Below are 16,808 nucleotides of genomic sequence, written 5' to 3'. Positions count from 1 at the left end.
GGGAATTCCTGGAATTTTTTTGAACTTGTTCATTTCAATAGGATTTTCATGGAAATTTGGGAATTTTGGGAAAAGCGGGAATTTTTTGGAAAATTTTAAAAGGCTTGAATGTTCTGAATAATGGTTGGTGTTGGAATTTTTCAAATTGGTCGAGAAATATTGAAGCAGTAACATTTTTATTCGAGAAATGGTATGAAGGAATTCCGGGAAAACCGGGAATTTTTCCAGCTCAAAAAACAACTTAGTTTTTTGTCCTGATTAAGAGGAATGTTTGGACAGTGGAACGGTTGAAGTGGGTTGAAAAATGTGGAAGGAGTAGTCGCCAGAAAAAAGGGTCAAAAAAGGGTTTGAAAAAAAAAAGGAAATACTGGGAATTCCTGGAATTTTTTTGAACTTGTAAAAATGATATTTGAATTTCCAGGATGAAGGTGGAATGGTTTGAATCGGTTGAAAAATGTGGGAATTGTGGAAGTTTAAAAAATGGACAATTCATTTTGAATGGGGAAAATGTCCCTGAAAACTGGGAATTCTTAGAAATCCGGGATATTTTTTTTTCATTGTTGAAGGAAAGCACACAATTTTGAACAGGCTGAATATTTTGGAGTTGGAATGGTTTTAATCGCATAAAAAATGTGGGAATTGTGGAACTTTGAAAAATGTCTCATTCATTTCAATGGGATTTTCATGGAAATTTGTGAATTTTGGTAAAAGCGGGAATTTTTTGAAAAATGTTAAAAGGCTTGAATGTTCTGAATAATGGTTGGTGTTGGAATTTTTCAAATTGGTCGAGAAATATTGAATTAGTAACATTTTTATTCGAGAAATGGTATGAAGGAATTCCAGGAATTCGAGCAATTTTTCCAGTTCAAAAAACAACTTAGTTTTTTGTCCTGATTAAGAGGAATGTTTGGACAGTGGAACGGTTGAAGTGGGTTGAAAAATGTGGAAGGAGTAGTCCCCAGAAAAAAGGGTCAAAAAAGGGTTTGAAAAAAAAGGAAATTCTGGGAATTCCTGGACTTTTTTTTTGAATATGTTGAAGGTGGAATGGTTTGAATCGGTTGAAAATTGTGGGAATTGTGGAAGTTTAAAAAAATTGGGTTTTCAAGTAAATTTGGGAATTTTGGGAAAAGCGGGAATTTTTGGGAAAATGTTAAAAGACTTGAATGTTCTGAATAATGATTGGTGTTGGAATTTTTCAAATTGGTCGAGAAATATTGAAGTAGTAACATTTGTATTGAGTATGAAGGAATTCCAGGAATTTTTCCAGTTCAAAAAACAACTTAGTTTTTTGTCCTGATTAAGAGGAATGTTTGGACAGTGGAACGGTTGAAGTGGGTTGAAAAATGTGGAAGGAGTAGTCGCCAGAAAAAAGGGTCAAAAAAGGGTTTGAAAAAAAGGAAATTCTGGGAATTCCTGGACTTTTTTTTTAATATGTTGAAGGTGGAATGGTTTGAATCGGTTGAAAATTGTGGGAATTGTGGAAGTTTAAAAAAAATTGTGTTTTCATGGAAATTTGGGAATTTTGGGAAAGGCGGGAATTTTCTGGAAAATGTTAAAAGACTTGAATGTTCTGAATAATGGTTGGTGTTGGAATTTTTCAAATTGGTCGAGAAATATTGAAGTAGTAACATTTTTAATTGAGTATGAAGGAATTCCAGGAATTTTTCCAGTTCAAAAAAACACTCTGTTTTTTGTCCTGATTAAGAGGAATGTTTGGACAGTGGAACGGTTGAAGTGGGTTGAAAAATGTGGAAGGAGTAGTCGCCAGAAAAAAGGGTCAAAAAAGGGTTTGAAAAAAAAGGAAATTCTGGGAATTCCTGGAATTTTTTTGAACTTGTAAAAATTATATTTGAATTTCCAGGATGAGTGGAATATGTTGAAGGTGGAATGGTTTGAATCGGTTGAAAAATGTGGGAATTGTGGAAGTTTGAAAAATGGCCAATTCATTTTGAATGGGGAAAAATGTCCCTGAAAACTGGGAATTCTTAGAAATCCGGGATTTTTTTTTTCATTGTTGAAAGAGAGCACACAATTTTGAACAGGCTGAATATTTTGGAGTTGGAATGGTTTTAATCGGATGAAAAATGTGAGAATTGTGGAACGTTGAAAAATGGCCCATTCATTTCAATGGGATTTTCATGGAAATTTGGGAATTTTGTGAAAAGCGAGAGTCTTCTGGAAAATGTTAAAAGACTTGAATGTTCTGAATAATGGTTGGTGTTGGAATTTTTCAAATTGGTTGATAAATATTGAAGTAGTAACATTTGTATTCGAGAAATGGTATGAAGGAATTCCAGGAATTCGAGCAATTTTTCCAGTTCAAAAAACAACTTAGTTTTTTGTCCTGATTAAGAGGAATGTTTGGACAGTGGAACGGTTGAAGTGGGTTGAAAAATGTGGAAGGAGTAGTCGCCAGAATAAAGGGTCAAAAAAGGGTTTGAAAAAAAGGAAATTCTGGGAATTCTTGCACTTTTTTTGAACTTGTAAAAATGATATTTGAATTTCCAGAATGAGTGGAGTATGTTGACGGTGGAATGGTTTGAATCGGTTGGAAAATTTGGACATGGCGGAAGTTTGAAAAATGGCCAGTTAATTTTGAATGGGAAAAAATGTCCTGGAAATCTGGGAAATCCAGGATTTTTTAAAAATTGTTGAAGGACAGCACACAGTTTTGAACAGGCTGAATATTTTCGAGTTGGAACGGTTTTAATCGGATGAAAAATGTGAGAATTGTGAAACTTTGAAAAATGTCCCATTCATTTCAATGGGATTTTCATTTAAATTTGGGAATTTTGGGAAAAGCGGGAATTTTCTGGAAAATGTTAAAAGACTTGAATGTTCTGAATAATGGTTGGTGTTGGAATTTTTCAAATTGGTCGAGAAATATTGAATTAGTAACATTTTTATTCGAGAAATGGTATGAAGGAATTCCAGGAATTCGAGCAATTTTTCCAGTTCAAAAAACAACTTAGTTTTTTGTCCTGATTAAGAGGAATGTTTGGACAGTGGAATGGTTGAAGTGGGTTGAAAAATGTGGAAGGAGTAGTCGCCAGAATAAAGGGTCAAAAAAGGGTTTGAAAAAAAGGAAATTCTGGGAATTCCTGGAATTTTTTTGAACTTGTAATTATATTTGAATTTACAGGATGAGTGGAATATGTTGAAGGTGGAATGGTTTGAATCGGTTGAAAAATGTGGGAATTGTGGAAGTTTAAAAAATGGACAATTCATTTTGAATGGGGAAAATGTCCCTAAAAACCGGAAATTCTTAGAAATCCGGGATTTTTTTTCATTGTTGAAAGAGAGCACACAATTTTGAACAGGCTGTTGGAACGGTCTTAATCGGATAAAAAAATGTGGGAATTGTGGAACTTTGAAAAATGTCCCATTCATTTCAATGGGATTTTCATGGAAATGTGGGAATTTTGGGAAAAGTGGGAATTTTTTGAAAAATGTTAAAAGGCTTGAATGTTCTGAATAATGGGTGGTGTTGGAATTTTCCAAATTGGTCGAGAAATATTGAAGTAGTAACATTTGTATTCGAGAAATGGTATGAAGGAATTCCAGGAATTCCGGGAAAACCGGGACTTTTTTCCAGTTCAAAAAACAACTTAGTTTTTTGTCCTGATTAAGAGGAATGTTTGGACGGTGGAACGGTTGAAGTGGGTTGAAAAATGTGGAAGGAGTCGTCGCCAGAAAAAAAGGGTCAAAAAAGGGTTTGAAAAAAAGGAAATTCTGGTAATTCCTGGACTTTTTTTGAATATGTTGAAGGTGGAATGGTTTGAATCGGTTGAAAATTGTGGGAATTGTGGAAGTTTAAAAAAATTGGGTTTTCATGGAAATTTGGGAATTTTGGGAAAAGCGGGAATTTTCTGGAAAATGTTAAAAGACTTAAATGTTCTGAATAATGGTTGGTGTTGGAATTTTTCAAATTGGTCGAGAAATATTGAAGTAGTAACATTTTTAATTGAGTATGAAGGAATTCCAGGAATTTTTCCAGTTAAAAAAAACCACTGTAATTTGTCCTGATTAAGAGGAATGTTTGGACAGTGGAACGGTTGAAGTGGGTTGAAAAATGTGGAAGGAGTCGTCGCCAGAAAAAAGGGTCAAAAAAGGGTTTGAAAAAAAGGAAATTCTGGGAATTCCTGGACTTTTTTTGAATATGTTCAAGGTGGAATGGTTTGATTTGGTTGAAATTGTGGGAATTGTGGAAGTTTAAAAAAATTGGGTTTTCATGGAAATTTGGGAATTTTGGGAAAGGCGGGAATTTTCTGGAAAATGTTAAAAGACTTGAATGTTCTGAATAATGATTGGTGTTGGAATTTTTCAAATTGGTCGAGAAATATTGAAGTAGTAACATTTTTAATTGAGTATGAAGGAATTCCAGGAATTTTTCCAGTTCAAAAAACAACTTAGTTTTTTGTCCTGATTAAGAGGAATGTTTGGACAGTGGAACGGTTGAAGTGGGTTGAAAAATGTGGAAGGAGTAGTCGCCAGAAAAAAGGGTCAAAAAAGGGTTTGAAAAAAAAGGAAATTCTGGGAATTCCTGGAATTTTTTTGAACTTGTAAAAATGATATTTGAATTTCCAGGATGAGTGGAATATGTTGAAGGTGGAATGGTTTGAATCGGTTGGAAAATGTGGGAATTGTGGAAGTTTAAAAAATGGACAATTCATTTTGAATGGGGAAAAATGTCCAGGAAAACCTGGAAATCTGGGAAATCCAGGATTTTTTTTAAAATTGTTGAAGGACAGCACACAGTTTTGAACAGGCTGAATATTTTGGAGTTGGAACGGTCTTAATCGGATGAAAAATGTGAGAATTGTGGAACTTTGAAAAATGTCCCATTCATTTCAATGGGATTTTCGTGTAAATTTGGGAATTTTGGGAAAAGCGGGAATTTTCTGGAAAATGTTAAAAGACTTGAATGTTCTGAATAATGGTTGGTGTTGGAATTTTCCAAATTGGTCGAGAAATATTGAAGTAGTAACATTTGTATTCGAGAAATGGTATGAAGGAATTCCGTGAAAACTTTTCCAGTTCAAAGAACAACTTAGTTTTTTGTCCTGATTAAGAGGAATGTTTGGACAGTGGAATGGTTGAAGTGGGTTGAAAAATGTGGAAGGAGTCGTCGCCAGAAAAAAGGGTTTGAAAAAAGGGAAATTCTGGGAATTCCTGGACTTTTTTTTTAATATGTTGAAGGTGGAATGGTTTGAATCGGTTGAAAATTGTGGGAATTGTGGAAGTTTTAAAAAATTGGGTTTTCATGGAAATGTGGGAATTTTGGGAAAAGCGGGACTTTTCTGGAAAATGTTAAAAGACTTGAATGTTCTGAATAATGGGTTCTGAATAATGGTTGGTGTTGGAATTTTTCAAATTGGTCGAGAAATATTGAAGTAGTAACATTTTTAATTGAATATGAAGGAATTCCAGGAATTTTTCCAGTTAAAAAAAACACTCTGTAATTCGTCCTGACTAAGAGGAACGTTTTGAAGGTGGAACGGTTGAAGTGGGTTGAAAAATGTGGAAGGAGTAGTCGCCAGAAAAAAGGGTCAAAAAAGGGTTTGAAAAAAAAGGAAATTCTGGGAATTCCTGGACTTTTTTGGAACTTGTAAAAATGATATTTAAATTTACAGGATGAGTGGAATATGTTGAAGGTGGAATGGTTTGAATCGGTTGGTAAATTTGGAAATGGCGGAAGTTTGAAAAATGGCCAATTCATTTTGAATGGGGAAAAATGTCCTGGAAAACCTGGAAATCTGGGAAATCCAGGATTTTTTTTTAATTGTTGAAGGACAGCACACAGTTTTGAACAGGCTGAATATTTTGGAGTTGGAACGGTTTTAATTGGATGAAAAATGTGAGAATTGTGGAACTTTGAAAAATGTCCCATTCATTTCAATGGGATTTTCATGTAAATTTGGGAATTTTGGGAAAAGCGGGAATTTTCTGGAAAATGTTAAAAGACTTGAATGTTCTGAATAATGGTTGGTGTTGGAATTTTTCAAATTGGTCGGGAAATATTGAAGTAGTAACATTTTGAGTATGAAGGAATTCCAGGAATTTTTCCAGTTCAAAAAACAACTTAGTTTTTTGTCCTGATTAAGAGGAATGTTTGGACAGTGGAACGGTTGAAGTGGGTTGAAAAATGTGGAAAGAGTAGTCGCCAGAAAAAAGGGTCAAAAAAGGGTTTGAAAAAAAGGAAATTCTGGGAATTCCTGGACTTTTTTTTAACTTGTAAAAATTATATTTGACTTTCCAGGATGAGTGGAATATGTTGAAGGTGGAATGGTTTGAATCGGTTGGAAAATTTGGAAATGGCGGAAGTTTGAAAAATGGCCAATTCATTTTGAATGGGGAAAAATGTCCTGGAAAACCTGGAAATCTGGGAAATCCAGGATTTTTTTTAAATTGTTGAAGGACAGCACACAGTTTTGAACAGGCTGAATATTTTGGAGTTGGAACGGTTTTAATCGGATGACAAATGTGAGATTTGTGGAACTTTGAAAAATGTCCCATTCATTTCAATGGGATTTTCATGTAAATTTGGGAATTTTGGGAAAAGCGGGAATTTTCTGGAAAATGTTAAAAGGCTTGAATGTTCTGAATAATGGTTGGTGTTGGAATTTTTCAAATTGGTCGAGAAATATTGAAGTAGTAACATTTTTAATTGAGTATGAAGGAATTCCAGGAATGTTTCCAGTCCAAAAAACAACTTTGTTTTTTGTCCTGATTAAGAGGAATGTTTGGACAGTGGAACGGTTGAAGTGGGTTGAAAAATGTGGAAGGAGTAGTCGCCAGAAAAAAGGGTCAAAAAAGGGTTTGAAAAAAAGGAAATTCTGGGAATTCCTGGACTTTTTTTGAACTTGTAAAAATGATATTTGACTTTCCAGGATGAGTGGACTATGTTGAAGGTGGAATGGTTTGAATCGGTTGGAAAATTTGGATATGGCGGAAGTTTGAAAAATGGCCAATTCATTTTGAATGGGGAAAAATGTCCTGGAAAACCTGGAAATCTGGGAAATCCAGGATTTTTTTTTAATTGTTGAAGGACAGCACACAGTTTTGAACAGGCTGAATATTTTGGAGTTGGAACGGTTTTAATCGGATGACAAATGTGAGATTTGTGGAACTTTGAAAAATGTCCCATTCATTTCAATGGGATTTTCATGTAAATTTGGGAATTTTGGGAAAAGCGGGAATTTTCTGGAAAATGTTAAAAGGCTTGAATGTTCTGAATAATGGTTGGTGTTGGAATTTTTCAAATTGGTCGAGAAATATTGAAGTAGTAACATTTTTAATTGAGTATGAAGGAATTCCAGGAATGTTTCCAGTCCAAAAAACAACTTTGTTTTTTGTCCTGATTAAGAGGAATGTTTGGACAGTGGAACGGTTGAAGTGGGTTGAAAAATGTGGAAGGAGTAGTCGCCAGAAAAAAGGGTCAAAAAAGGGTTTGAAAAAAAGGAAATTCTGGGAATTCCTGGACTTTTTTTGAACTTGTAAAAATGATATTTGACTTTCCAGGATGAGTGGACTATGTTGAAGGTGGAATGGTTTGAATCGGTTGGAAAATTTGGATATGGCGGAAGTTTGAAAAATGGCCAATTCATTTTGAATGGGGAAAAATGTCCTGGAAAACCTGGAAATCTGGGAAATCCAGGATTTTTTTTTAATTGTTGAAGGACAGCACACAGTTTTGAACAGGCTGAATATTTTGGAGTTGGAACGGTTTTAATCGGATGACAAATGTGAGATTTGTGGAACTTTGAAAAATGTCCCATTCATTTCAATGGGATTTTCATGTAAATTTGGGAATTTTGGGAAAAGCGGGAATTTTCTGGAAAATGTTAAAAGGCTTGAATGTTCTGAATAATGGTTGGTGTTGGAATTTTTCAAATTGGTCGAGAAATATTGAAGTACGGTAGTAACATTTGTATTCGAGAAATGGTATGATGGAATTCCAGGAATTCCAGGAAAACCGGGATTTTTTTCCAGTTCAAAAAACAACTTAGTTTTTTGTCCTGATTAAGAGGAATGTTTGGACAGTGGAATGGTTGAAGTGGGCTGAAAAATGTGGAAGGAGTCGTCGCCAGAAAAAAGGGCCAAAAAAGGGTTTGAAAAAAGGGAAATTCTGGGAATTCCTGGACTTTTTTTGAATATGTTGAAGGTGGAATGGTTTGAATCGGTTGAAAATTGTGGAAGTTTAAAAAAATTGGGTTTTCAAGTAAATTTGGGGATTTTGGGAAAAGCGAGAATTTTCGGGAAAATGTTGAAAAACTTGAATGTTCTGAATAATGGGTGGTGTTGGAATTTTTCATATTGGTCGAGAAATATTGAAGTAGTAACATTTTTAATTGAGTATGAAGGAATTCCAGGAATTTTTCCAGTTCAAAAAACAACTTAGTTTTTTGTCCTGATTAAGAGGAATGTTTGGACAGTGGAACGGTTGAAGTGGGTTGAAAAATGTGGAAGGAGTAGTCGCCAGAAAAAAGGGTCAAAAAAGGGTTTGAAAAAAAAGGAAATTCTGGGAATTCCTGGAAATTTTTTGAACTTGTAAAAATTTGAATTTCCAGGATGAGTGGAATATGTTGAAGGAGGAATGGTTTGAGTCGGTTGGAAAATTTGGACAATTAATTTGGAAAAATGGCCAGTTCAGTCTGAATGGGGAACATTTTTTCCTGGAAAACCTGGAATTCTGGGAAATCTGGGAATTTGTCAAGGGGAAAGCCCGCCATTCCCGAATGGGCTGAACAGTTTGAAGGTGGAACGGTTTTGAATCGGGTGAAAAATGTGCAAGGTAAAGCGCAAAAAATCTGGAGAAGAAGAAGAAAAACCATATGTGTGTTTTACTTGTTTCGGAAAGTCTTGACAAGCCAAATGTTCTTGTTCTATTGGCAGATAATTTAGCTTAATTCAAATAAAATACCCCTAATTTTTATATTTTTAGGGCCCGCATGGCCCATTGCATAAGGACTCCCACAGGGAGTCCTTATGCAATGGGACATAAGGACCTATTGAATTTGTAAGGTTTTATTCTTTCTTTATTATTATTCTTCCACCGCCTCTTTGAGCACTAATTTGACCCACTTAACATGCTTCAAAACTCACCATATTTGACCCACACATCAGGACCTGCGAAAATTGTCTTTTAATAAAAAAACCGAACCCCAAAACTCAAAATTGCGCTCTAGCGCCCCCTAGGAGAAAAAAAAACTAGACTGCCTATATCTCCCACTAGGAATATCGGAGAAACATGAAACAAAAACCTCTATGTAGGTCTGACTTAGACCTAGTTTTCATAATTGTATATCATCGGGCAGAAATCAACAAGAAGTTGGCAATTCCCCCTTCAAGATAAAAAATTACTAAAAACAGTCACTTTTGCCTCTTTGAGCTGTAATTTGACCCCCTTAAGGGTTGGAATTGGGGGTTAAATCACCAAAAATGATTCCCGGGCGCAGCCACCGCTGCTGCCCACTGCTCCCCTCACCTCCCAGGGGGTGATCAAGGGTGATGGGTCAAATGCAGAGAATAATTTCGCCACACCTAGTGTGTGTGAGACAATCATTGGTACTTTAACTTTAACTTTAACTTTAACACGCTTCAAAACTCACCAAACTGAACGCACACATCAGGACTGGCAAAAATTGTGATCTAATAAAAAAACCTAACCCCAAATTTAAAAATTGCGCTCTAGAGCAATTTGTGAATAAAACAGAGAAAAAACTGCTCCTCGGGAGAAAAAAAATGACAAAACTGCCTGTAACTCCCACTGGGAAGGTCGGAGAGACATGAAACAAAATCCTCTCCATAGGTCTCACTTAGACCTACATTTCATAAATTGACAACCCCCAGCAAAAATCTACAAGAAGCTTGCTATTCCCCCTTCAACACAACATTTTTTGTAAAAACCGGTCACCTTTCTTCAAACATTATCTCCTCTGAGCGTGTTTGTTGTTTCGGCTTCAAACTAACACAGGAGAGAGATTGAACCCTTTCGATTAAAAGTTATCGAAAGAGTTTTAATACCGGCTCCGGTTTTGATTTTATGACCCTTCAAAGAGCCGCTGCGCTGATGCTGCTGTTTTTTCAAGAAGGCTGCTTAAAAGCAGGAAGCACCAGCGTGCCGACACAATGCAGACAAGGTAGGTACACTACACAAACGTATTGGGAGAATTCGGACTAAAAGTAGACAAAAGTATTGGGACACTTGTGACGAAAACTGAACAAAAGTATTGGGACACTTAGGACTAGCACCTGCCAAATATGCGGGCCCGACCAATGCTGCTTGCAGCTTTAATTAGGGCCCGCAATGGCCCATTGCAAAAGGACTCCCGAAGGGAGTCCTTATGCAATGGGACATAAGGACCTATTGTTATTCTAAGGTTTTATTATTATTCTTTCTTTCTTCTTCCGCCGCCTCTTTGAGCACTAATTTGACCCACTTAACATGCTTCAAAACTCACCATATTTGACCCACACATCAGGACCTGCGAAAATTGCCTTTTAATAAAAAAACCGAACCCCAAAACTCAAAATTGCGCTCTAGCGCCCCCTAGGAAGAAGAAAAAACTACGCTGCCTGTAACTCCCACTAGAAAGGTCGGAGAGACATGAAACAAAAACCTTTATGTAGGTCTGACTTACATCTACATTTCATAATTGTACATCCTCGGGCTAAAATCAACAGGAAGTTGGCAATTCCCCCTTCAAGACAAAAAAGTACTAAAAACAGTCACTTTTGCCTCTTTGAGCTGAAATTTGACCCCCTTAACATGCTTCAAAACTCACCAAACTGAACGCACACATCAGGACTGGCAAAAACTGTGATCTAATACAAAAATCTAACCCCAAATTTAAAAATTGCGCTCTAGAGCAATTTTTGAATAAAACAGAGAAAAAACTGCTCCTCGGGAGAAAAAAATGACAAAACTGCCTGTAACTCTCACTGGGAAGGTCGGAGAGACATGAAACAAAATCCTCTCCATAGGTCTCACTTAGACCTACATTTCATAAATTGACAACCCCCAGCAAAAATCTACAAGAAGCTTGCTATTCCCCCTTCAACACAACATTTTTGTAAAAACCGGTCACCTTTCTTCAAACATTATCTCCTCTGAGCGTGTTTGTTGTTTCGGCTTCAAACTAACACAGGAGAGAGATTGAACCCTTTCGATTAAAAGTTATCGAAAGAGTTTTAATACCGGCTCCGGTTTTGATTTTATGACCCTTCAAAGAGCCGCTGCGCTGATGCTGCTGTTTTTTCAAGAAGGCTGCTTAAAAGCAGGAAGCACCAGCGTGGCCACACAATGCAGACAAGGTAGGTACACTAGACAAAAGTATTGGGAGAATTCGGACTAAAAGTAGACAAAAGTATTGGGACACTTGTGACGAAAACTGAACAAAAGTATTGGGACACTTAGGACTAGCACCTGCCAAATATGCGGGCCCGACCAATGCTGCTTGCAGCTTTAATTTATTCTTGTTTTTGAACACTGACTTTTTGCAGTGTATATAAAATAATCATTATCACCCGATTTGAACATTTTCACTAACCTACTTTATATTTGACAAAGGACAGGCAGTGAGTGGTCTCCTTCAGTGCCTCAAACATCATCTCCGGCGTGGCCTCCTCATCATCAACAAGTCGCCAAGGTTGAGAGGCGGCCGTATTTGTCCTGACAGCCCGTCCGCCGCGCATTCTCAATCACGCATTATTACCACATTCATATTCATTCTCCCTGACACGCGTCCTCTCCCCGTGCTCGAATTAAAGCAAAGAGGATGCAGGGAAGAGAGGGAGGGGGATGGAGGACGGGGGCGGGGGGGCGTTGATGATGAAATGGCGGGCCGAGGCCACAGCTCATTGCATTCCAATTTGCATGCAAATGGTGGAGAGGCTGGTTCTACACTCACTCATACACAAATGTAGCTAAACACCAAAAAAAGTCATTTCATGTAGGTATGATCTCATATGATGCAAGGAGGAAAAAAAGTACCTATAAGAGGGTCGATCTCCACAGGAAGTTGGTACTGCTGGTCCTGCACGGCCGAGCTGGGATGACCTGACAGGTGAAGAGGAAGGAGACGGATTGGATGATTATTGTTATGATTCAAGGGGGGTCTCGCCGGGTGAGATCCTGGATTACACTTCATAATAGCCACGGTCACCCGTCCCCTACCCCCCACTCTGCAAAAAGTCAGTGTTCAAAAACAAGGGGAAAAAAATACAAAAATGAGGGGTATTTTACTTGAACTAAGCAAAAGTATCTGCCAATAGAACAAGAAAATTTGGCTTTCCAAAACAAGTAAAATTAGCTAACCTCAATGAACCCAAAAATAGCTTAAAATAAGTATATTCTCACTAATAACAAGTGTACTTTTCTTGGTAGAAAAAAAAAAAAGAGACCGTTTTGCTCAATATCCGGACAACCAGTGTCCTCTACAGTAGACATGTACACATGTACAGGTAAAAGCCAGTAAATTAGAATATTTTGAAAAACTTGATTTATTTCAGTAATTGCATTCAAAAGGTGTAACTTGTACATTATATTTATTCATTGCACACAGACTGATGCATTCAAATGTTTATTTCATTTAATTTTGATGATTTGAAGTGGCAACAAATGAAAATCCAAAATTCCGTGTGTCACAAAATTAGAATATTACTTAAGGCTAATACAAAAAAGGGATTTTTAGAAATGTTGGCCAACTGAAAAGTATGAAAATGAAAAATATGAGCATGTACAATACTCAATACTTGGTTGGAGCTCCTTTTGCCTCAATTACTGCGTTAATGCGGCGTGGCATGGAGTCGATGAGTTTCTGGCACTGCTCAGGTGTTATGAGAGCCCAGGTTGCTCTGATAGTGGCCTTCAACTCTTCTGCGTTTTTGGGTCTGGCATTCTGCATCTTCCTTTTCACAATACCCCACAGATTTTCTATGGGGCTAAGGTCAGGGGAGTTGGCGGGCCAATTTAGAACAGAAATACCATGGTCCGTAAACCAGGCACGGGTAGATTTTGCGCTGTGTGCAGGCGCCAAGTCCTGTTGGAACGTGAAATCTCCATCTCCATAGAGCAGGTCAGCAGCAGGAAGCATGAAGTGCTCTAAAACTTGCTGGTAGACGGCTGCGTTGACCCTGGATCTCAGGAAACAGAGTGGACCGACACCAGCAGATGACATGGCACCCCAAACCATCACTGATGGTGGAAACTTTACACTAGACTTCAGGCAACGTGGATCCTGTGCCTCTCCTGTCTTCCTCCAGACTCTGGGACCTCGATTTCCAAAGGAAATGCAAAATTTGCATGGTTGGGTGATGGTTTGGGGTGCCATGTCATCTGCTGGTGTCGGTCCACTCTGTTTCCTGAGATCCAGGGTCAACGCAGCCGTCTACCAGCACGTTTTAGAGCACTTCATGCTTCCTACTGCTGACCTGCTCTATGGAGATGGAGATTTCAAGTTCCAACAGGACTTGGCGCCTGCACACAGCGCAAAATCTACCCGTGCCTGGTTTACGGACCATGGTATTTCTGTTCTAAATGGGCCCGCCAACTCCCCTGACCTTAGCCCCATAGAAAATCTGTGGGGTATTGTGAAAAGGAAGATGCAGAATGCCAGACCCAAAAACGCAGAAGAGTTGAAGGCCACTATCAGAGCAACCTGGGCTCTCATAACACCTGAGCAGTGCCAGAAACTCATCGACTCCATGCCACGCCGCATTAACGCAGTAATTGAGGCAAAAGGAGCTCCAACCAAGTATTGAGTATTGTACATGCTCATATTTTTCATTTTCATACTTTTCAGTTGGCCAACATTTCTAAAAATCCCTTTTTTGTATTAGCCTTAAGTAATATTCTAATTTTGTGACACACGGAATTTTGGATTTTCATTTGTTGCCACTTCAAATCATCAAAATTAAATGAAATAAACATTTGAATGCATCAGTCTGTGTGCAATGAATAAATATAATGTACAAGTTACACCTTTTGAATGCAATTACTGAAATAAATCAAGTTTTTCAAAATATTCTAATTTACTGGCTTTTACCTGTATTTTGTCAAAGTTACAGAGGTTTTTTTTTGTTTTTTTTAAAAAAGCTAGTCAAAGATCATCTATATGACAGCACTCTCGTGTTTTTAAGAATCTGCTGCAAAAATGTGAGTCTCTTACATGTTTTTTTTTTTTTTTTAACTGAACCTGCAGGCCACCAGTTGAATAGCCCACGTAATGAAATAGAGTGGACCTAAAATGGAACCTTGAGGAACACCACTAGTATAACTAAATAAGTTGAACAAAGGACTACACTGCAAAAAAATCAGTGTTCAAAAACAAGAACAAAAATTACAAAATTTAGGAGTATTTTATTTGAACTAAGCAAAATGATATGCCAATAGAACAAGGAAATTTGGCTTGTCAAGACTTTCCAAAACAAGTCAAATTAGCTAACCTCAATGAACCCAAAAATAGCTTAAAATAAGTATATTCTCACTAATAACAAGTGCACTTTTCTTGGTAGAAAGAAAAAAGAGACCTTTTTGCTCAATTTGTTGAAAAATATTCTTAAATGAAGTAAATGCTCGTGCCATTATCTTGACATAATGATATGCGCTCGGCATTACATTTCTTGAAACCAGCAAACTTATACTAAAAACTAATTTATTGTTCTTAATGGAAAGGCAACAAGGCAAGCGCTTGTTACTCTCGGGGTCTCCTAGCCGCTCAGGCAAATCATATTGTCTAAAAATGCATTTTTCCATGGATAACATGACATCATCATGCCAAGTGCGTGCTCTTTCAGTCAATTAGTGCACATATATACAGCCCGGCCAAAAATGTTTTAATTGTAATTGTGAAGAATTCATCTTAATGTGCATGAACTATTTTTGTTCAAAATAGTTAGAAATGTCACATGTTAAATGTTTAAATATTAACTGTCAGTTTACTGTACTGTGCCAACTGTACTACTATATGAGTACGTATGTTCTATTGTTTCATTGAAAATAAAACAAGTTGTTCTGCAATCTTGTCGAAGTCATGATTTTTTTTTCATGCTTGAAATAAGAAATGATGACTTTAAAAAAGTAGTTTTATACTTGTGAGTGTTGATGACACAGCTTTGCAACACTTGATATTCTAGTTTCAAGCATGTTTTACTCAATATAGGTCATCAAATCTCAGCAACAAGCTGTAATATCTTACTGAGATCATTTAGGAGCAAAACACTTAAAACAAGTAAAACACTAACATAAAATCTGCTTAGTGAGAAGAATTATCTTATCAGACAGAAAATAAGCAAATATCACCCTTATTTGACATATTTCATCTTACTTAGATTTCACTTTTTGCAGTGCACTCTGTGGCTGCACACCACCACAATCAAGAATGAATGACGTCAACAAGACCACAAAGATGAGGATTCTTGATGCAAACTTGGGAATAAAATGTGGTGGTCCAGCTCCAACAATGTGCTTGTAGAGCAGGCCTGGGCAATTTAAGGCCCGGGGGCCACATGCGGCCCGTTAAGCTTTTCAATCTGGCCCTTCGAACATTCCCAAATCATTTTTTTTTAGATGTTTAAGATGTAAAGTGTAGCTGCCATTATGATGTGCACTCATCTTTTCTAATGACCGTAAGTCTTCAACTATACTATGTATTTTAATGCTTGGAATCTGCATGATATACTAGTTACTATTGTCACCTAATTAGTTACTATGGTCATCTAATTAGTTACTATGGTCACCTAATTAGTTACTATGGTCATCTAATTAGTTACCATGGTCATCTATACAAAGTATTTCAATGGTTGGACTTTGCATGATATACTAGTTACTATGGTCATCTAATTAGTTACTATGGTCATCTAATTAGTTACTATGGTAATCTAATTAGTTACTATGGTCATCTAATGAGTTACTATGGTCATCTAATTAGTTACTATGGTCATCTATACAAAGTATTTGAATGGTTGGACTTTGCATGATATACTAGTTACTATGGTCATCTAATTACTTACTATGGTCATCTATACTAAGTATTTCAATGGTTGGAATCTGCACTTTTGCATGATATACTAGTTACTATGGTAATCTAATTAGTTACTATGGTCATCTAATTAGTGTAAGGAGTCTGAATCCAAGAGTCTGAATCCATATTTCTTACTTAGATTTCACTTTTTGCAGTGTATTTTTAGGAACACTAATACAAAACCTCACAATAATGTCTAATTGAATGCTAAAAACGTTATGTATTATAAATAATACATAAAAATACTAATATAATAATAACAAAAAAATTAAAAAATAATACTAATATATTAATAATACATAATTCATACATTTATATTTCCTGTTTTTTTATATTATTACTTTGAACTGTTTTATATTTAAATTTTTTTACCCTGTAAAGCGTCTTTGAGTAAAATTCCATTTCTGAAAGAAGGTTTTCATACGCTATTTACTTTTACAACAACAGAAAGAGAAAATGTGATATGTGTCTTTGCTTTTTTTTGATTCAGCAAGTCTAGAATGATTACGGTCTGGTCTGCCGGACATTGATTTAGGACACAGCCGACTGCGTCCGCCAGGTGCGGTTAAATCAAACGTGACGCGCAAAGCAGCCTTCACTTGCCGCGATGTCCACCTCCGTACATCCGCCTCCTCCTCTTCACAGAAGAGCGCTTCATGTGACACAGCGTGAGAAACATCGCATTTGATATTCCTATCATCGGCCACTCTGCCAAGTGTGAGTCATGCAACACTATCGCTGATTCCCCAACTGCTTTTCTTAGTGCAACTTTGGAAATTACAC

General features: G+C 36.8%; 1 protein-coding gene across 8 annotated transcripts in view; it reads right to left on the bottom strand.

Annotated features, from left to right (window-relative positions):
• The window catches only part of lrba (LPS-responsive vesicle trafficking, beach and anchor containing), a 778,336-nt gene that overhangs the window by 61,630 nt on the left and 699,898 nt on the right, over window positions 1–16,808 (bottom strand). For all 8 annotated transcript variants that reach the window (XM_061923000.1, XM_061922999.1, XM_061922998.1 and 5 more), the window contains one exon: window positions 11,996–12,061. In XM_061923000.1, coding sequence (XP_061778984.1) covers window positions 11,996–12,061 — 66 coding nt within the window. The remainder of the gene's footprint in view (window positions 1–11,995; window positions 12,062–16,808) is intronic.

Source organism: Nerophis lumbriciformis, linkage group LG27 (genome assembly GCF_033978685.3).
Source record: "Nerophis lumbriciformis linkage group LG27, RoL_Nlum_v2.1, whole genome shotgun sequence".
Taxonomy (NCBI): domain Eukaryota; kingdom Metazoa; phylum Chordata; class Actinopteri; order Syngnathiformes; family Syngnathidae; genus Nerophis; species Nerophis lumbriciformis.
This window is presented reverse-complemented; position numbering and strand designations above follow the sequence as displayed.